This window comes from Thamnophis sirtalis, unplaced genomic scaffold, assembly GCF_051295495.1.
Source record: "Thamnophis sirtalis isolate CommonGarterSnake01/CBP01778 unplaced genomic scaffold, rThaSir2_p1.2 scaffold_11, whole genome shotgun sequence".
Taxonomy (NCBI): Eukaryota; Metazoa; Chordata; class Lepidosauria; order Squamata; family Natricidae; genus Thamnophis; species Thamnophis sirtalis.
In genome coordinates, this window is record NW_028261391.1 from 40,636,680 (window position 1) to 40,658,598 (window position 21,919).

Sequence of the window (21,919 nt, forward strand, 5' to 3'; positions counted from 1 at the left end):
ACTTTAATGCTTCGGAGAGGAATCGTAGCTTAAGCAGATCCGATCCTGCTCACTTTCGTCCACTCGTTCATTTATTAATAAAGGGGCGGCCTGCAACCCATAAAACAGCACAGAATCGGCAGCAATACAATTAAAACCTTTTCCCGAGATTAGCTCAGGTACAGCTCTATGTCTCTGGGGAAAGAAAGACCTATCAACGGCAGTTACGGGCAGCGCACACGACTTTAATCTCCTATAAAGCAGCGGTTCTCAACGTCGCAATTTTTAATTCTGGGAGTTGAAGTGTTAAGATGTAGATCTTTAAAAAATTGTCGAGGTTGGGAAACAGACAGAATGACGGGTCAAACTCCTGCATGTCCTCTTGGCACAGGAAGTTTCGCCATTTATTTTAATCTATGGAAGGAAGGAGAACTTGTGTCACTCGCCAGAGTGTGAGTATGCGGTTCATCGGCCTTTGCCTTTAGTTCCTGCGCCTCTTCTGTTCCTCTTGGTCTCCCTTATGAGCGGCGGCGATGCGGTCGTTGGTGGGGTTCTTGCTGGTCCTGGCAGCGGCCACCTCGGGCCTTTATTTGCTAACTGCCTGGTTGCCTGGAGGGCCGCGCGAGGGAAGCAGGTGAGTTGGCTGCCTCCTCTTTATTTCGGAGTCGCTGCCCCGAAGTACACGGAGGAAGACGAGCGAGTTTTCCTTTAGCGGCGGCCAGCACTTGAGTTATCTCCGTTCACGACGGATCTCGAGGTCCAAAGGGCGACAGTCGGGATTTTTGCTGAAAGTGACTAATGACGCTGTGAGCCGATTGGAAAATACAACGCAATCATCGACACTTCGCAGACGCGGCAATGGTCAATTGACCATTGCCTGACGAGGACTCCGAAGTTGTTACGAAACCAGTCGCAATAGCGCGCTTGTCTACAGTGATTTGAGGATCCTGCTTTGAGCGACACTTGTTTGTCGAAAGATGTATGAGATGTCATATCAGGATGAATCTTGCTGCCTCTCGTGGTCCATAACATTCTGTGGGTGGAGAGCAGTTGCATAATAAGAATTAGGTTTAGAAACACGCCATCAAGTGTTTCTAAGGATCCTCGATAATTGTTTCAGACATCTATTGTTGCTTACTCTACCTACTAGGAGCAGCAAGTTTCCCCTATAGAAGCACTGAATAAAAACAGCATCTCTACTTACTGCTACAGAGAAGGCATCCTTCTGGGGTCCTGATAGGTACCATTGTTTAATTAAAGAATTCCAGTACAAATTATCAGGGGTTAAGCTACCTTCTAGAGCAGTGTTTTTCAACCTTTTTTGTGCAAAGGCACACTTTTTTCATGAAAAAAATCACGAGGCACACCACCATTAGAAAATGTTAAAAAAATTTAACTCTGTGCCTATATTGACTATATATAAAGTGTTTTTCTCACGGCACACCTTACACTATGTCACGGCACAGTAGTGTGCTGCGGCACAGTGGTTGAAAAACACTGTTCTAGAGAAAAGACTAGATTGATTGTGAGTTTGTTTTCATTTTCTCTTAAAATTCTAGGGGTCATTGAATTAAATTGATAGCACACATAGTTTACAATAGACAATTTTTTCAGACAATATATAATAAATTCATTATCACAAAATGTGATGTCTATTAACTTGGATGTTTTTAAAGATTTCTAGATAAGACTCCCGGATAAATGTTCTAACAAAAGCTGTTGATAACAAAGATTCAATGTTATATCTTGATTGGGTGCAGCATGCCAATAGTGTGAGAGAACCATCTCCTTTTTTCAAGAATACCAGAGATATCTAATTGGTCACTGTAAGAAAGAAAAGCTGGACCAAGATGAATCTTGGCCTGAATCAATAGAGCTGTTCTTATGAATATTGGAGCTTGTTGAAATGAAACAATATATGACACAACTAATTAGACAGCCACAGTTAAAGGAAGAACATATTGTTTAAAAGCTGAGTGTGGCTTTTAGTGTATGGATATCACAAATGTATACAGCTTTTATTTTTTACATTTAATTTATGGTAAGGGTTTTGGAGACAAAGTTTTAGTTTTTTAGTGAAGGATGCAAGAAGGGGAGAGGAAGATAGTTATGAAGGAAAATTGGAAATTTTGGTCTCTGCTACCAGCATTAGTAGGATAATTTAACTGGGATTTTGGTCCATTTTAAAATATTTATTGCTTGATTTTCTATTAGTTTGAGCAACTGTATTTCAGTGATTGTATATTTCCAACAGAGAGCCATTTTAGTGTAATGGTTAAGACATCAGTCTAGAAATCAGGAGAGTTAGTTCTAGCATAAAGCCAGTTGGGTGACCTTGGGCTGGTCACATTTGTCAGTCCTAAGAAGGATACTTGAGGAATGTTAATAGTTGCTTCTTTCCATCACAAAATCCATTTTCCTATATTTTATACTACTCCTTTTCTAGGCCTGTAGATACTGTTATTGTTAAACATACATGTCTTGTCTGAACTAAAAATAATACAAAATGTTAATATTTTGTTTTTTAAAAGAAAAATTAAGATGACTTTTGATTTGGTGTTTCCTTCTAACCTCATTTTGAAAAACATGTTAAGTAGCAAAAAAGCCAAATACCAATATTTGTAAGATTGAACTGATTTATTTTGTTGTGAGAGCTCCATGTTGCAATAAACCTGTTAATCTTCAAGGTTAATCTCATAATTATCCTATGTTCCTTTTAATCCAATCATTTTGCAACTAAACTAATTATGCTCTTTATCAGGTCATTAAAATTCCCTTCAGATCTAAAGGAACTACAAGAACTTGCAGCATTTCTACATTACTACAATAAAGAGCACCATGCATACGTGATTCTGCTTTTCTGCAGTGCTTACCTGTACAAACAAACTTTTGCCATACCCGGCTCTAGCTTTCTGGTATGTATACATGATATAAAAGTCATAGATTAGTTTTACAGCATGTTGCAAAAATAATTATTTCTATACTTGTATGGTTAGATATACAATTCATTCTTCCATAACATATATATTCTTCCTGCTATTTTTATGGAACCCTTTCATGAACAAATCTAGAAATGTATTATTTTGTCCATTCATAGGAAGACCCCCCTCCAGGATATAATATGTGGATGTCTCAGAGAGTATTGCCTTGGGAGGCCTGAGATTTGATTGTCACTTTTAGGAGGTGCTGTTTTTATTGCCTTGTGAACTGCCCAGTGTTGTGATTACAATATGGATAGCCATATAAATATTATAAATAAATGTTCCATCTTGCTGAAAAGATGAGTATATATTTTATATTATATAAATGTATCTTTTAAGCAATCAGAACATATACTAAACCCAAGGAATCACTTGTCAGAAGGTTGTAAGGTTAAAAAGTATACACTAGTCTTAATATTTCCAACCCAGCCTAAGCATGTATAATAGACAGTATAACAGCTTTCTTTCTAACATCTGTTACCACTGAGCAGAATTTCAGATGAATCATAAAAATAATTCATCCTCATTCCTCCTCCTCACCATGATTTCAAATTATGTTTTATTGGCCTCTATCTTCAGGTAAAATTGGTTCATTATTGTTATAATTCTGAATTATTTCTAATATTCCATTTACTATTTCAACCTGACATAATATGATTTTTTGAGTTAGCTGGGAGGCAGGGATGGACAACCAGATCATTTTATTGAGGAATACTGGAAAAAATCTTGTTGGACAAATGTATAATAAATAGCACATTCAGGCTCACAATACAGTATACTGTATTATATTAAGAGCAGCAAACACCTGTGTTTTATACCTAGTTTATGGATTTTGCAGAGACATCACTGACCACTGCTATTAACACTATGAAGTAAATGGACCAGGCAAGGCTGCTCTTATATTCTTATTGTTCATAAAGCTCTTAATGCTTTCCCCAGTTTTTAATGGACTGGATCACTATCTAGTTTTGCTCTAACAGAACATCCTTGCTGGGGCTCTCTTTGGACCATGGATAGGACTTCTGTTATGTTCTACTTTGACTTCTGTGGGTGCTACTTGTTGCTATGGACTATCCAATATTTTTGGGAAAAACTTCATTACCTACTATTTTCCTGATAAAGTCACCATGCTTCAGAGGAAGGTAACAAAGAGCTAATCACAATTACATTTTATTTAGTAATATATAAGAATTGTATATAATAGAATTCAATTTTATATGGCTGCACACCTAACATGTCTCAGGTTCAATTTCTGGCACTGCAAGGAAAAAAACCTATTTGAAAAGCTGAAGACCTGCTCCGAGTCAGTGTATATAAAATTCAAAGCTAGATGGCCCAGTGGTCTGGCTTGGCAGAAGGCATCTTGCCATGCTTCTGTGACCATATTCTAGCTGACAAGATTTACTGTTAGAGATTTTACATGCATTAACTAAAGTTCTAAAAATATTCCTTCATGAGTATTCCTTCATGAGTGTGTTACATAATTTTGTAAGATTTTAACAACCCAAGTTAGAAAGTTATTAGTAATCCAAATTAGAAGATTAAAAAATGATTCAGAGAGCATAGAGCCACAAACATGATCTCCACAGATATTTCTTCAAACTTTTTTCTATTGTGCAATTATCTACATAAGCCAGAAAAAGATCCATTTTAAAAAAAACGTGCAGTACAATTGCTACATAACTTACAGTAGATGCTTTTTGCTAGTATGGGCCAATACCTAATCAATAGAACACAAACAAGGACCCCATGGTAACTATGCCTTCCGCAAGCAAACTATTTCAATGTTTATGCCAGTGGAGAATGTCTGCTGTCTTAGAGCCTAACTAGTACCCCACATTTGGAAGGACCTTTTCCAGTCATAGATGGGTCCAAGATACAGAAAAAAAAACCCTGCCTTTAAAAGCCAGAATGTAGTTTTCAGGCATTCCTTCTTCCTTAACTGTGTTTCCTCAGGCTCCTCAGATTTCAAAGGAGAAGGGAAAATTAGCAGAAATATAGTATTCTTCCCTCATCCCCATTCTCTTGTGGATGTGATCCTGAAAAGAACAGTTGACTAATTGAATATTATATAGAACTGTGACGGCGAACCTATGGCACGTGTGCCATAGGTGGCATGTGGAGCCATTTTTCAGGGCACGCGAGGCTTGCACATGTGCACTGGCCAGCTGACTTTGCCCTTCTTTTGAGGCCATTTTTCGCCCTCCGGAGATTCAGGAGCTTCCCTGAAGCCTCCGGAACACAAAAAACTGTCCCTACGAGAAAACCGGAAGTCAGTTCCAGATTGCTTGTAGGGCCGATTTTAGCCCTCCGGAGCATTCAGGACACTCCGGAGGGCAAAAAACGACACGAGCAAACCAGAAATGACTTCCGGTTTGCTCATAGGGTCGTTCTTTGCCCTCCAGGATGTCCAGGAAAGCCTCCTGGAGGCTCCGGGGGGCTAAAACCAGCCCTACGAGCAAACCGGAAGCAAACTTCTGGTTTGCCCGCAGGGCCGGTTTTTCACGCTCTGGAGGGAAACTCCTGAAGCCTCCAGAGGGCCTCCAGTGTGGGCGGGGGAGACTGTTTTTGTCCTTCCCAGGCTCCTATAAAGCCTCTGGAGCCTGGAGAAGGTGAAAAAGGCATGCCAAAAATGGGGGGGGGGGAGCGCTGGTTGTGTACACATGCATGCTGTGGTTTTGTGCATAGCATTATAGGTGTGGCACACCCACGCACAACCCCCCTGCGCTCCTCCCACTTTTGGCACGTGAGCCAAAAAAGGTTCGCCATCATTGATATAGAACATATATTACAGTACTATACAACCTTTGGGAGAAAAAAACAGGTGTGGAAGAAAGCAGTTTGATCCTTCCTGATTTTTATCATTTTTGGCGGGGCTTCCTTTGACAGGTAGAAGAAAATAGACATTCCTTGTTCTTCTTCTTGTTATTTTTGAGACTGCTCCCCATGACTCCAAACTGGTTTCTGAATCTTGCATCTCCAGTCTTGAACATCAATGTGATTCAGTTTTTCTTCTCTGTTCTCATAGGTAAGAACAAAGGAAGCATATTTACCTCCATATTGTTTAATGTATTATCTGGTCTTTTTTCACTTTTGCATTATAATAGATGCTTGCATTTCATTCTTTCTATTATTCAAATTCAGTGAGATAGATGGATGGATGGATGGATGGATGGATGGATGGATAGATGATAGATAGATAGATAGATAGATAGATAGATAGATAGATAGATAGATAGATAGATAGATGATAGATAGATAGATTTGGCTACACATAGCTTGAAGGATTCTTAGGGTTGTTTTAACAATGAGTATGGTCACACTGTAGCTTAAGCGGATAATTGTATAAAATATTTATTCTACCACACAGCTTTCCTAATAATAGGCTGTTGCCTTGGGCTCACTTCACCTTCATAGGATTTGTAAATTGATGAAGTCATGGAAATAATCCTTCGATGGTGAGTTCCTATAACAAGTGAACTTTTTAAAGTGGCATACAACCTATGCCTTCCTCCAAAATCCCTTGCTTAGGTGCTACCTCAGCAAGGTTGCTTTTCTTTTAGTTGCTATCAAGCTCCAAGCAGGAATCAAACCACTATGTGCTGCTTACTGGTAGTCCTGACAGTTGACTGGTAGGCCTTTTAGGTTGCCTGTAATAGCTGTACAATCCCAAATGTCAGTCACCATACTTCCTCTTCTGTTTGCTGTCATCTTATCCTTCTTTCTCCTACACAACCACAAAGTAAGATGAGGCTGTGTATGGATAACAGCATGTTCCTAAAAGCACCAGGAAGAGGAAGGTTGCTCAATTAGCCAAACACCTGGAATAATGGCATGGATTCCTGTAAGTAAGTTGTGTGAGTGGAGGAGCTAGATGAATTAATGAGCCTATTTTCTCACAGGTTTCTAACACTATAAACCTTTACTGTCCTTTGACATAAAGCATGAACTGAGCTGATTCTTGAAGAAATGGGAGTGAAAAGCATTTCTGCCTGGTTGTGGCTGCTTTTCACAAGTGCAGATAGCAACCCCAGATTCATTCCCTTGCATGCTAGCCCAATAAACACATAAAGCAAATACATAAATAATTTACAAATCACATAGTAAAAACATAATTTTTCTATGGTTTCCTTATATTTTGCCAGAAAGTTCTAACAGAAAAACAATGAATTTTGTTATTGTTGAATATATTACTTCTTATTGTGAACATTGAAAAATATCTCCAATTTAATGCCATAATTTCAACAATTCTCCTTAAAGTGATTAATAAAGAAAAACTTTATCAGTACCATTTTTATAATGTGATTTAAGATGTTAATCCAGGTTGAAGAAAAAAAATAACAATTATGCAGGTAAGCAGAAGATTCCAACTTATTCATGTGTAGAGAAATTGACTTATTTACATGAAACTTGCAAATATTTTATTTTATCCAAAGACATTTGTAAATTTATGGTTTTTCACTTCCTTTGATGTACAGATTTATTCCCCTCCATTTGTATATTCAAGCCTTTTTATGTTTGCAGGCTAGATCTTATCACAGACCTAGTGAAATGTATACATTTTTCTAATCTTAGAATTCTCCTCTTTCACTTACAGGATTGACTCCCTATAATTTTATCTGTGTCCAGACAGGCTCTGTACTTTCACAGATATCTTCCCTGGATAACATTTTATCCTGGAGTAACTTATTCAAGATGTTGGCTATAGCCATGATGGCATTAATCCCTGGGACTCTTATTAAGAAATTCAGTCAGAAACATTTCAAATTAGACAAAAGTGAACAGAAAAGTCATTTGCTGAATGGAAAGAAATGCAACTGAATAGACCACCCCTAAACAGATATCAGATGACGTGGAATTCTATTTAAGGGAGAATTGGAAAATAGGTATTTTGAATCTGTTGTCTGTTATCACTGAACTTTGGACTTATCGCTGTTTGGGACATCTTTTTTTCCTACTGTATAAAGATGAGTCTTTAAAAATACTGTTTTTTAAAAAAAGAGATGAGACTGTATGTCCCATTTTATAAAATTACTTGTGATCTAGTTTATCCAGAAGTCAGAATTTGGGGGGGGGGGGGGGCAAGTGGACCTGCATCTATTGATTTGAGGAAATCTAAATCCTAGCATCACTGAGGAAATAAGCCTGAAATTGCTTGTCAGATGAACAGCATTTGTTTTGCACATGAAGCAGTTACAATGTAGTATTTGGGCCAAATATTGATTTGTTTAAATAATGGCAATGATTAATTGTATTTCCTTCCAATGTGAGGAATGCAGTGAGGTTTTGTATTATTTCCTTTTGCCTGTTGGAATATGAGAAAGAAAAAGGATATAGAGGGAGCTACAGCCATGTAGGAATGGCTTGCTTCTTATCTTTCTCATTATTAAAAATTTTAATAAGTAACTTATTTTATGATTTCCTATATAACATGAAATATTTGTGGGGCCTAGAAGATTTCAGGTTAAGCCTGAAGAAATTTTCTAACAGTATGCTCTGTGGAAAATTGCATTTTTCACTTTTCAGAATAAAATTTTTATCTTTACATAATTGCTATATTAAGCAGAAAAGAATATACTTTGAATATAATTGAAATTGTTATATTACTTATTTGTTCAATCTAGTGTTTCATAGTTGGGAAAATCCAATTTTAATATGTCCCTTGTTCTTAATCCAAGTGTTAGTTAACCCCATATTGCCATTAATTTCCTATTTGAAAATGGCCTTGGCCTTGCTTGTCTCGCATCAAGCTGCAGCTTCAGAATTCAGGAAAGAACCTTGTTTCATCCTTTTTGTACTACAACAAAGAAATGGATAGAAGACAAGATGTTAAGGAACGTGATAAGACTTTGTTTGCCTGATGTTCGCAGTAATGCAAGTTTGCCATTTTAGAAATCAAAGCAATCAGAAGGCTCAGTATCAGTTACTAGTTTTTCTGTGAATATTCCCCTAGTTTATTTGAGGTGGTCTTTGCTATTCTTTAAATCAGAAGTGGGGAACAATGCCCCCACTTGTGGAGTTCAACTCCCACAACATTTTGACTCGTGGACTTCCATGGCTGGCTCAGGAACTCTGGGAGTTGAAGTCCACAAGTCATAAAGGGGATATCATTTCCTATCCCTGCTCTAAACAAATGTCAACATTGTATTAAACATATCAGTCTTCTTAGCAAACCTCTTAGGATGGTTTCTGTTAGATCTTTGTGGTGTGCCAAGAAAACAATAATAAAAGATGATCTGAAAAATACACTGTGGCAAATTATAACTGATTGTCTGGTTTGCATCAGTATGCGCAGTAACTATTCTTTTTTCCAATACTTCTTGCCAGGTAAAACTTCATGAAAATTGTAATCTGTTTATTTTCACAGACATGACATATTTATCTGATAAATGGTACTGAAAATAGTTGATAATTTGATTAAATGACTTCATGTAGTGCCATATGAGTCAGTTTATAACTCTAACAAGACCTTAATCAGCTCCCATGTTTCAATTGCACACATTAAATAATGAAAGAAAAACATTGCTTGGACTTTGTTTCAAAGTGCTAATCTAATTCTTCAGCAAGAAACAGTGGGCTGGCATGCAGAAGGCTTAATTTAGTTCCATATATATTATGTTGCAATTCTTATACTTTTTTATACTTTCATTTTTTTATACTTTCAACATGTCCTCAGGAGATGGCAGTAATAGGCTGATGTTATAAGTACTCCTTAATAGAGGATATAGAGAGGAATGAAAAGTATATTTACATTCATGTTGTCCTTTAGTATCAACAGGCATACTAAACTGAATTGAAAGCTGAAAATGTCAAGCCTTGCATTTATATAGCACTTACAATGCAGAATAATTTGTATATTACATTTCCTTTACCTAAAGAGGTTATCAAACCATCTCTTTACAGTTTGGAAACTATAACTGTACTGTACAGGGGAAAATGGTGATTTTGAATGCACATAGGTATACCTTTGAGTCATACATTTATATTCAAAATTGAAGTTGCAAACACGTAATGAGGTACACTGGCTTTTTATTCCATGCATCTATTTGATAGTCATTTGTTCCCAATTGTTATACACTGTTCAATACAAAAAGAAATCAAGTTTGCCTCAAAGTAGGGAGAAAAGACAGCACAGAAGATAAAATTATAATTCTATATGACATATAAACATAATAATTTCCACTAACCATTAGCCAACATATCGATTGTACCATAACTGGACCCAGCAAGTAAGAATAGAGTGTAAAAATCATGAAAATATGCCAAAGAAGGCTTTTCAATCAAAAGCTTATCTCTGGTTTGCATTGCTTATTCTTATGCTGTGCCACTGTCAACCCCTTCATCAGGTAGTTACAATATTGTAATGCCCTTGCACAGAACAGTCATAACACAGCAGGAAAACTCACACTAATTCACAGATGGCAATACTGTGTCATAAACTGAATGAAATGAATTGATTTATGGCTTTTGGTTTGAAAATTTAATCTAAGAACTAAATCTAAATTCTGCTATTCCTTTGTAGTCTGTAAGATTCTATCAAAGAATTAATACAACAATAACAGTACTATTTCCCTTTCCTATTACAAAACTGCATTTTTTGTGCTAGCTGGTTCTATGAATGAAAATTCAGTATAATATGTGAAAAATTATGGTGGCTCCCTTCCAGTAAACAGAACTCTTGCTTCCTTGGAAAAAGGAGTTAATATTCTCTGTGTCTTAGTATCTATCCCCATAGCTCTGATCATCTCTCTTAATATTTAGTGCTAGGAACTAATGCTCCAGAAGCCAAAATAGTACTATTTATTGGGGCAATAGAATACAGCAAGCTTTTTTAAATGCCCAAATTCACCTGAGAATGTTTCCACATTTAAAAGAAATTTTTAACCTTCACATTTAAGAGAAAGCTTTAAAAAAGATAACCAGCATATACTAAAAAATCAACTATGTATGTTGGACCAATATTTAAAATGGATTTTGTCAACATCCAAAGTTTAAAATTAATTATTCTATCGTTCTTGAAACAAAACATGCACAGGTCTGTTGTAATAACACAACAATCAACATCTCCTGTTTAGAGTCAGGCTACATCATGGTGGAGTATAACTATTGCCTATGTACCTAACTTTATAACAGAAGGAGAACTTTTTGTATTGGCTGTTTTCCCCCAGTGATCATAACTTCTAGCCCAGCTGTCAGTGTAACTATTATTAGCAATAACACTGCTTAATTTGGATCTCTTTGCAATTGTGAGATTATATTTGTTAAGACATTTTTAATTTGTGCTTTAGGGAATGCTATGAAGTTATAAGTGATAAATAGGACAACTGAACTGGGAAAAGTAGGATGATCACACATGGTTAAAATTTCAGTTTCAAAAGTTCTTCTGCTTGTTCACAGCTGAACAAACTATTTTAGGTATAATTTAGTAAAAATGTATCTAGTAGAATCCTTTTATTGTATTTAATAACTAAAACCATGGATTTCCAGCCATTTGGAATGTTTGTAAATTGATCAATAACAAATATTAAGACTCATCCAAAATATCTGCTAGATAGTATATTCCTGGGGCCCCCAAATTCATTCTGCTTTTTAAACCAGTGTCTCCTAATAAATAGAGCTCTTTGGATATGGGTAAGTTAAAATACTATGTCTTCAGTCTAATGAGATACAGAGGCTACATATTAGCAGGAGAGTGTAAGATTTAGAAAACCCTACTCATCCTAATTATTTCTTAAATCATAAAATAGTCTCTTGAAGAATTACATTGTGCAGCATGTCACTGGAGATGAGGATAAGTGCAAATACCAAAAAAGAAACAACCAGTATCTACATCAAAGATAATTAAATTGGACACATTCTCCACTAAAGTAGAGACTACTTCTGGGAAGAAACTATTGGCCATATACATACTTTGCATGCATAAGATTCCAGGCTCAATATCTGCAATTAAATCATCACAAGAAAATCCTTCATTCAGGATCCCAGATAATTTTTGCCTGTCAAATTGATAAGTCCTACACTTCTGTATTCTTTTTCCAGGGTAGCAAGTCTTTAGTGTGGAACTTCTCATAGAAGAAATCGTGGGCTAACATTAGCACTGAGATAACAATCCTAAGTACTTCATATCAGGGGGAAAACAGCATGTAGCATTTGTCAATCCTGACACTCTTATTTTGCCATTTCTTTAAAAAGGAGCATTCTTTTCCAAACACATAGCTATCTGTGGGCTGTTAAAACTCCAACCTGGAGCCATAGGGAGGGCGTGTCTTTATTGCTAACATTACTTACAAAGCAGATACTTGTTTGGAGATTATCCTCATAATGCAGACACATAATGTGCTGATAAAAGAAAGATTTTTATGAAAGATTGAACCTAAAAAGGGGAAAGGCGTGATAGTTGTTCCTGTCAGTTTAAAAAAATGCCTAGCTCAAGCACCAAATAATATTTCTGAATTAGGGATTTGCCATGGATCTGGCAGATGCAGCAATCTTCCTAGACAATTGTGGTCGGGCCCATATAGTTGGAATGACATTGATGGGGAGTGTAGTATCACCAGTATATAGGTCTCCCTAAAAAAGTAGTTCCTCCTTGGGAAAATAGAGAATGCACAAGAAGCAATTTTGTTCTGAACACGCAAAACTCAGTTCACTCAGATATAAAACTTGAGGAATCTCTTATTTTAGCAGGAGGTGCCACTTCAAGTATAAATTCTTTTATATTTCAATCTGACAATAACTCACAGTGTTATGGACTGCAACAGGGAACCTAATGCATGCTGAAGCATCATTTGTTTCTTAAATACTTTACACTCATGGCACATGCAATTTTTATCAGAGTATGCCATGTTTGTTTTCCATTGGCTGCTGCAATTGAGTAAAATCAGTGTGGCCTGTGTAAGATTATTAAATTGCATTATACATAGAGCACTTTGGTTACTATTCCTCCTGGAGTATAGGCCACAGCATAGCTGAAGTAGGACTGACATGCTGCAGTACAACAAGCCCTATCATTAATCTACAGAAATTATAATAAATAATGAAATAATTTATGATTCGTGTAGTCCAGCTACAGAATTTTTAAAGTATGGAATAATTTAACTCATACAATACTGTTCTTCAATATTAATAAAGAATTTTCTACATTTTGTCACAAGGCTATTAATCTGTTTAAAAAAATCATATCAAATCAAATGTAAACAAACAGCAGCAAAATGTCAACCCATGCTTGCCTTTCATTCTGCAGATGGGGTGAAGGATGCATTTGATACTCATTAACTTAAATCCTGCTACGCTGACCAAAAGGCTTGCTTTATGTCATTCTTTAGCCAACATGGTGAAGGAAGGAAGCATTGAAAGATAATGATTAACACTTTGATTCGAAAGCCAGACTTCAGTGTTACTTGTTTTGCTCTTCTTGAACATTCTAGTTATAGGAAATAGGATGAATGGTAAACCATATTTGTAAAAAAAGACAAAGGGATACCAATCCAGATCCACAATACAATACGACTTAATGTTCCTTCAAGCCATTTCAAAGAGCATTTTCATCAATTGCCATTTTTTTAAAAAAAGGTTATGTAACTTTCTATCAAGCTTAATAAGTGACTCTCCTATCAAAACCATATTAGTGAAAACAGTAGGAAGACAAATTATGTGGCATAGGCTGGACTATCCCCCAGCGGTAGGGGGAACAGTTCTAATTTCTTCCTTCAGGAAAGTCCTCAGGATAGGTATATATATATCTTCCATGGCTTGTGTTCAGCATTAATTTGACACATGTATTTTTAATTGAAGGAACCAAGTAAAAGGCATAATATAAAGAGAATAAGTCAACAGAGCAAAACAGTATGTGCATCTATCCATCAATCTTTCAATACTTTTATCTGCTGTCCTCACACTAGTATGATGACGATATGGAGAGAAGCTGTAATTGCAATTGTAAGATTTTTGCAATCAACTAACAATAAAATAAATTTTAAAATGAAACCATTAATTTCCATTTTCTTTTGCTGAGGAACAGCATCTCAGATACTCTTTCCCTGGAATGTGAATACTTTATGTTGAAAAAGTTACACTGGTTATACAAATGACTTTTTGTTCATAGGTTATCTCATGCAGTTTTAGTGAAATCAATGCTGCGTTTTTAACCTGTCAGCCCTTCAGAGTCATATGGCCAAGTAATGACAAATTCTATTCTGTCTATACATGCTCTCTTAAAATTCAAAATGATTCTTTTTCAGTTTTCTTTCTATTTTTGTAACCAATTATTTTGCCTATGGACAGTGATCATCTTGATCAGTAAAAAGTGTTAAAATGCCAAAAATATGGTACAACAGTTCAATTATTCAGTAAAATACATCCCTGCCATTCATGATTGAAATGCTCATTGAGAAACCAATTCATCAGAACATTTCTCCAAAGATTCAAGTTATTGCAGATCATATAGTTGATGGGGTGGAGAAGCAACTTCTCAAAGACGGAATGAAAAAGTTTTTTTTTTTCTGAGTGGAATCAGAATGCCAGTTGATCAGATTAACGAGGCTAAAGTAGATTTATCATTACAAGGTTGCAGAGTTACAAACTTTACTGGTTCTCACAGTTGCATCAGAACAATCTTCTTCTGAAGATTCACCACCCGAGTCTCCAAACTGCCCAGGATTCTGCATTACAAAGTAATAGAAGCAATTCAAATTATTTATTGGCATTTCAGATATACAATATTTTTATTTGGCAGATAAAGTAGTTCCTTTCCATGAAAGCTAAAAATATACACAAGCCACTGATGAAAATCAATATTTATTTTCCCCTTCCCCCATTATCCACCTGCTTTCTATTCAACAATGCTAAAAAAAACCCAATCCTCTGATCATCTGGAAAAGCTTTCTGAATGCTGCAAATGACTGCAGGGAATGTGGAAAGTTATTTCTATGAACTTTCTAAGGTTAGTTTATTTTAAGATCTAAGCCAAGATATTATAAATCATTTAAGAAGCAGGTAGGTGATCAAACAAAATTATTTAATTAAACACAGAAAAACGGGGGTATTCCAGTTGTTGCTGAATTCTATGCCCCATAAGCCATAGCTACAGGGGTGGGCTCCTGGCGGTTTGCAGGGGTTCAGGAGAACTTCTAGCTAAGATTCTGTGCAGTTCAGAGAACCTCCAAATCCCATTCCTGGCTGGCTCTGCCCACCCCACCCTGCCCCTCCCAGAAGTTCAGGAAGGCCGGAAATGGGCCCAGGGAGGGCAAAAATGCTCCCCCTGCCATGGTGCAAGAGGCCAACTAGGCACTCCCAAAGTGGCCACGTCCAACCAGCAACCGGGTAGAGAACCCCTTGATAATATTTTTGAAGCTCACCCCTACATAGGAAGTATGCTCAAGGGTGACAGGTGATATACCGTATTTTTCAGAGTATAAGACGCACCTTTTTGCCTCAAAAAAGAGGCTGAAAATCTGGGTGCGTCTTATACGTTGAATACAGCATTTTTTGCTTCCTGAAGCCCCGTCCCTTCACCAAAATGACCATGCATAGCTTGTAGGAGGCTTTCAGAGAACTGGGGGCTGGGGAGGGCAGAAATGAGCAGAAAAAGGGCCGGCTTTTGCTCAATTTTTGCTCCCCTCCCAGCCCCCAGGACCACTTTATAAGCCTCCATAAGGCCATGCATGCAATTTTCTTGAAAAAAACAGGCCTGTTTTCACGAAAAATGGGCCATTTTTTGCTCATTTTTGCCCTACCCACCCCAGGAGCACTCTGCAAGCCGCCCCCCCCCCCCAGGCTATTCATGCCTTTTAAAAAAGGGGCCCATTTTCACCAAAAAAACCTGGCCGTTTTTGGGAGGTTTGCAAAATGCAAAATCTTTTTTTTCCTTTCGGAAAGCTCTTTAGAGTGATTGATGAGAATTAGATTGATCAAGTGCTGTGCCAGCAGAAACAAAATCTTAGGTGCTCAGATTGTCAGTGATTTCCTTCTCCAGCACATGAATAAATAAACCTGGAAACATTTACCTACCTACACACTCTCTCTCTCTCGCTCGCTACCTACCAACTGTATTTCTTTCTTTCTCTCTATCCCTCTATCTACCTACCTACTCTCTCTCTTCCTACCTACTGTATTTCTCTCTCTCTCTCCCTACCTACCTACCTACTGTATTTCTCTCTCTTTCTCTCTCCCTCTACCTACCTACTTTAAAAAAAAAGTCTCTTCAAACCTTGGTTAGTCTTATACTCCAGTGCATCTTATACTCTGAAAAATACGGTAAATTTCATTTCAAGAACATATATAGGATCACACCTAGGTCACCAATGCATTAATGGGTTGACAGACCTGGTTACAGAACAACTAAATAATGTGTAATATTGCTAAGCAGAGGAGAGATAGAGTTTCTAACCTCATAACCATGATCCTCTGGACACAATTTGCCAAGTGACATCTGTGTTTTCACCCTGCGTACAGCACTCTCTTTATCTGAAAGTCCATCAGACTGAGTAGATATCTCAATGGAGATTTCTGGAGTTTGTGACAGCATGTCATCGAACTTCTCAGCCAAACAATCTTCCCGTCTATTAGCCAGCTCATCCAGACTGTTGGAATGGTCACTGGTATTGCCCTCTTCCCCATCAGAGACAGAGAGGTTCTCGGAACTGAAGGTTGAATAGGACTGGCAACTACTGATGCAACGATGTGGCCTGCAAATCCATTAACATTTTAGTCCGTTTTGATTCAAATGCTGCACACAACTTTTTTTATGCACTGTATATACAAATCAAATAACAAGAAAAAGGCCAAATTTGACACTCTTAAAATATGTATTGTATATAATTTCACAACTATTAAGCATAAAAATGTAGTTAATGTTCCTCTTTGGGAAGAATGCACATTCCCAATATGTATCCATCAAATAAACAAAAACAATTCTATCATGTAACATGTTGTATTTTCTTACAAATTAATAACCTTTGCTTTTTTGGTCTAGTTTTCCCAAATAGTATCCACTACCTAAGAATCAATGTATTCACTATTTTGATAGAGAAAACTTTTTATTTTCATGTCTTTCCATTCGCTACTAATCATATTCCAGTGCTTATCAGAGAGATAAGTGTAGCCCTGTGATATGCAATAGTGATGTGCAACAATTTGTTGCTAAAAAAAGTAAGTGGTGTTGTATCTGCCTCTTACTTGCCACATATCTTAAATCCAATACAATACACATATTTGACCATATTGTTTTATCCTATATACTTATATGTTTCTAGAAAACAGATGGAGAAGTAACTCTTTGGATGAAAAACTTAGCTAACAATGTCAGACTCAAAAGTTTCTTTACGCAGAAATGAAATTAAATCATATGACAATTCCTTAAATGAATTGATATTAATAATTAGTAAAATAGTCAGACTGGGTTTTCTACCTCTGTCTCCGTGGAAATTCCACTTCACTGTCTACTTCGCCTTCTTCTTCTGAAGAATCATCACCACTCTGGTAGGGCAACAAAAAGGAATAGTTATTTGCCAAATAATTACAAATATGCAGATTCCAATTAAAAAGTACCTCATAAATGTACAATTTTCAGGAAGACAAATCTTTAAATTTCATTCTATTCAACATAAACTATAAAACCTTGAAACGTATAATTAAGCAAACAGCATGATTGAGAAAACAGAACACAGTAAACAAGGTAATTCTTTGAAGAATTCTGAAGGCCTCACCTTCGGAATGGATCGAGTTTTACCCAGCAGTCCTGGAGTGCTTGCAAGATGAGAGGAGCCAAGAGGAGACACTGACCTGTGGCTGCTGAATTCACCTTCTTTATTCTTTGCAGGAAACTCCGAATTTGCATACACTGAGTCATACAATGGTCCTTCAGGCTGTTCTAGCCCTGGATCAAGTGATTGTTGTTGATTTGTCTCATTTGTTCCCAGTCTGCACTGTGGACAGAGATTGTATGTATCTGTTTGACAGCATTCCCAATAATCAGCTTTATTCTCTCCATCTTTCTTTACCTCCAGATTTCTCCTTGAATCGGCTTCCATAGCAGCAGAGATAAGATCAGGGCTAGAGCCAGACATCCTCCGTTGGGCATGATTACTAAGAGGGCTGCGTAGGGCAGCAGCAGGACCAAAGTACCGTAAGTTGTTAGCACAACTGGCTATATCTTGTCCATGTATATTAAGTCGAAGGTGATGATGGGGAGGGTGGTGATGATGGTGAGTTGGCTGGCCCAAGTCATCCTGTGCTGGCTGATTTTTCAAGACGCCGGTAAACTCATTGTAACTGCCTTTGCTATTTCCTCGCCGATGGCGTGGTTTGCTACGGTAACGTCCTTTGCTACTAACTGTTGTCATTTTGGGACTGCCTGAGAGAGGAGAGCCACTAGGGGCCACTTCAGTGTTGGATATGCCATCAGATTTCAGCAAGTCAGGTCTGGAAAAGAATGCAAAAATCATTCAAATTATGGGTGGTCTTGCTTTTCGACCATTCATTCAAAGTCATTCGGAGTTATAATGGCCCTGAACAAGGAGAAGTATCATGAATGAGGGCGAATATATGTGTCCCAGGATAATGTTGCAGGATCCAATCTGGGTTGGTCACTGGGTCACCACTAAGCATTATCATGCTTAACAATTCACAGTGATTTGCTTAATGAATGCAATCAGAATTGATGCCATAAGTCAGATAGAGTCATGTGATTTTTTTTCACTTTATAATTGCATCACTTGGTAACAGAGTTACATAAATTACACAGAGTTACACTGGTAATTCTTGTTAGCAACTGATGCAATTCTAAAGTGAAAAAAAATGCTAATTGCAGTTGTCAAGTGAAGACTACCAGTAATATATTCAGTTTTCTTCCTAATGATCTATGCGGGGAAGTGTTGAAATTTGCATCATATTGCAAAAACCACTAGTTACAACTTGCTTCAGAGAGGATGGAGTCTGCATCATGACATTGCCCCATGGGTGTCATCATTTCAATGCAATTTTGATTGGCTAAAGAGGCCTGTGGCTTTATTATTATTGCCAGTGAGTCTATTTAAATGTTTAGAATAAAGAAAACTAAGTTGCACATATTCAATTAAAAATAAAATTATGGATATCATGTAGGAAAGTGGACAACATGAGTACTAGGAATGGAGGTATAGCACTATTTGGGATGCAACCAAAGATATATTTTTGTTTTTTGGAATAATGTCCACCCAACACTGAGTTGGTTGGCTCCAACCATGCAGCCTTTAGAAAAGCAATTAAGACCTAGCTCTTTTCCCAAGCAGTTGGTTTAGGATAAGCAGAAATCCAAACTGATGAGATACAGTGTATTTTAGCTCTGATTGCCATTTAATTATTTTAGTTTGCTTTAGTGGTGCATGTTATTTTTCTTTTCTTTTTTCTTTTGTATTTTTATTTAATGGTTTTATATACCATCCAGAGTCATGTGGCTTGTGCTGAGCATCCATGTAAATGTTTTAATTAAATAAATAAAGTTTGTTTATTTTCTCAATTTATAACATATCTTATTATCCAAGCTTCAAGACACCTTAATCATTTGGTTCCACCACAAAACCGCGGACGACAAAATCGCGCTTGACGAAAGTGTGTACGTGACGTCATCACAGCGCGACGAAAACATCGCGCTGTGATCGATAAATGTAAAAATAAAGCGAAAACCTTACCCTAACCCCCCCAAACCTAACCCTAAACCTAACCCTAACTCTAACCCTTAACCTAACCCTAAATCTAACCCTAACCCTTAATCTAACCCTAAATCTAACCGTTAACCTAACGCTAAACCTAATGCTAACCCTTAACCTAACGCTAAACGTAACCCTAACGCTCTAAACCTAACCCTAACCCTTAACCTAAACCTAACCCTAACCCTAAACCTAACCCTTACCTTTATGTGAATCAGCTTGCTTTAATTTTATTTTTATTTCAATTTTTAATTTTTTTCGTCGCGCTGTGATGACGTCAAATGCGCGCTTTCGTCGAGCGTGCTTTTGTGGACCGCGGTTTTGATGGGTCACGAATCATTTTATCCAGTTATTTGAACATATCCATTTGTGACTATTAAGTTCTTTTTAAAGCAATTAGGTAGCAAACTACATTTATATCTATATATTACTATCTAATTTATTGCACTTACACCAGCACTTCAGTGATCAGAATTGGTATTCAAAAGAATTCAGGAAATCATTTATGAAAAGTGACCCTTTCCCTTGAATATACTATAGTTATTTGCCTCACCGTTTTGTCTGCCCCCCAGATTTGTGGGAGAGTCCTCTTCTCTTCATTAATTTTTCCATTGCATTAGCATGGATTATTGGTCTGACAGGATGACGCTTATAAGTCCCAGGATACTTTTTTTCCACAGCGTGTTCCCGTCTATATGTAACATTTTAAAAAATAGTCTTAATTGTCTCTTAATCAAAAGTTACTCAAAGATTTATAAACTGCTGTAAGCAAAGTATGTTAAAATATACATTTGGCAGTTGGAAAAACATAATTATTCTATAAGGCATCAAGCAAAATAGTCAGAAATTCCACATATCCAATAATCCAACAGAACTATCATTTTCTGCAAACAAATACCCGCTTCTTATTCACAACTTTGATTAGGACAATAAAGTGCTTAACAAGAAGAATAACGATTCCTTCAGTTTTGGAGTCAGTAACAAACAGAATGCTTATAAAAACAAAACATAGGTGGATATACGTACTTGAGGAGCTCTTTTTCACGAACTTCCAACTGTAACATGATGGCACTGAGTTCCATGTACAGATTATTGGCTCTTTCAAGTTTTCTTTCATAATGTTCACGAATGTCCAAGGCATGCCTAAGAAAAAGGAGCTGACAGTCTCAGCTGTGCAATCCCATAATCAACAGCATATACATAGGCAGCATTATTCTCAAGCATGTTAAGTGTAACTTTTAAAACAGGCAAAAGTTATGAAAACATTTGAATAAACATGGTTTATTTAAAAATAGATAATAGCACTTGGTCTCTTTGTCAAAACACAAGAATTCAGATCCCTCTAGTAAAAAAAATTAGCCTGTGATTCAAAACCGATAAAAACTCAGTATTGACAAAGACAGATTAAACTAACCTTCCCTAATCTGGCAGTCATTGGGACTACAGCGCCCAGAAATTAAGGAAGTATAATCTCAACACATCTGGTAGAGACTGAATTGAAAAGGGTAGATTAGACACTTTAGGGAGGTATATTTATTAACAGACAGTTGTCATGATAATTAAATGCATCTCCCAGGTTCCGAAGTTATGTATTTGAATGGCTGGCACATCTGGGAAAAGTATACTAAAGTAAATGGATTCTTAATCTAATCTCCTTTAACCTCTTAAATAAATACAGACCTGAGTTCTTCTCTTCTACGACGAATAAGTTCTTCATCTAACCGGTGTATACAAGTTCCTTCACTTTTAATCTTTTCAAAGTGCTTCTTTACTTCTTCTCTCCATTCAGCCTATTCAAAACAATTTTACATCCAGGTGGTTATACCTCATAATGCAGAGCTTTGGTAATTACAACAAGAAAGATTATATTGCATTAACATCTGAGAAAGAAAGCTGAGCTATATTCAACTTGTTTCTCAGCCTTAAATTAGTTATACAAAATAATACAGGTGGGGGGAAATGAAATAAATAAAATATGATCAAGGTACAAAAAGTATGTATATTACAAAGCAAACAGGCAAGGGGTTTTTAATGCCTCTCTGAAAACATTACAAGAAGTGATATCCCAATGAAGCTAATTGAAAGAAGAAAAGCACTACTTTGTCCACAATTGACTTGTGGAATTTACAGATTAATATCATTAGCATTAGACATATTAGGGTTACTAACATGGACCTAGAAAATAGATCTATTATGCACTGTTAGTTTTGAATAATCAATTATACATTTAAGATAGAAGTAGCAAAACTCCAAATACCACCAATTGCAAGACAT

The 21,919-nt window shown here is 36.8% G+C and overlaps 2 protein-coding genes across 7 annotated transcripts in view; one reads left to right on the forward strand and one right to left on the reverse strand.

Annotated features, from left to right (window-relative positions):
- The first annotated feature begins 165 nt into the window (after window positions 1–165).
- TMEM41A (transmembrane protein 41A) lies at window positions 166–16,884 on the forward strand. Of its 5 annotated transcripts, none has more exons than XR_015698035.1 (7): window positions 166–431; window positions 2,741–2,894; window positions 3,941–4,102; window positions 5,850–5,988; window positions 7,558–7,846; window positions 14,695–14,901; window positions 16,413–16,884. XR_015698035.1 is itself a non-coding variant. In XM_014060915.2 (5 exons), exons 1-5 carry the CDS (start codon window positions 513–515, stop codon window positions 7,779–7,781), a joined length of 780 nt encoding a protein of 259 aa, XP_013916390.2. In that variant the 5' UTR covers window positions 458–512; the 3' UTR covers window positions 7,782–9,395. The 5 variants fall into 5 exon arrangements, 1 of the variants encoding a protein (XP_013916390.2); XR_015698032.1 differs by lacking the exon at window positions 166–431 and adding an exon at window positions 458–613; XR_015698033.1 differs by lacking the exons at window positions 166–431; window positions 14,695–14,901 and adding an exon at window positions 458–613.
- Window positions 9,973–21,919, reverse strand: part of MAP3K13 (mitogen-activated protein kinase kinase kinase 13) — a 34,596-nt gene continuing 22,649 nt past the window's right edge. The window contains exons 9-15 of one of the 2 annotated variants that reach the window (XM_087725589.1): window positions 21,326–21,435; window positions 20,672–20,788; window positions 20,199–20,336; window positions 17,666–18,380; window positions 17,368–17,435; window positions 16,348–16,645; window positions 9,973–14,620 (exon numbers count right to left, since the gene is read on the reverse strand). In XM_087725589.1, the coding sequence (XP_087581715.1) occupies window positions 14,519–14,620; window positions 16,348–16,645; window positions 17,368–17,435; window positions 17,666–18,380; window positions 20,199–20,336; window positions 20,672–20,788; window positions 21,326–21,435 (1,548 nt within the window). In that variant the 3' untranslated portion in view covers window positions 9,973–14,518. Of the gene's footprint in view, window positions 14,621–16,347; window positions 16,646–17,367; window positions 17,436–17,665; window positions 18,381–20,198; window positions 20,337–20,671; window positions 20,789–21,325; window positions 21,436–21,919 lie in introns of those variants that run through there. The other variant, XM_087725590.1, reaches the window with a different exon arrangement.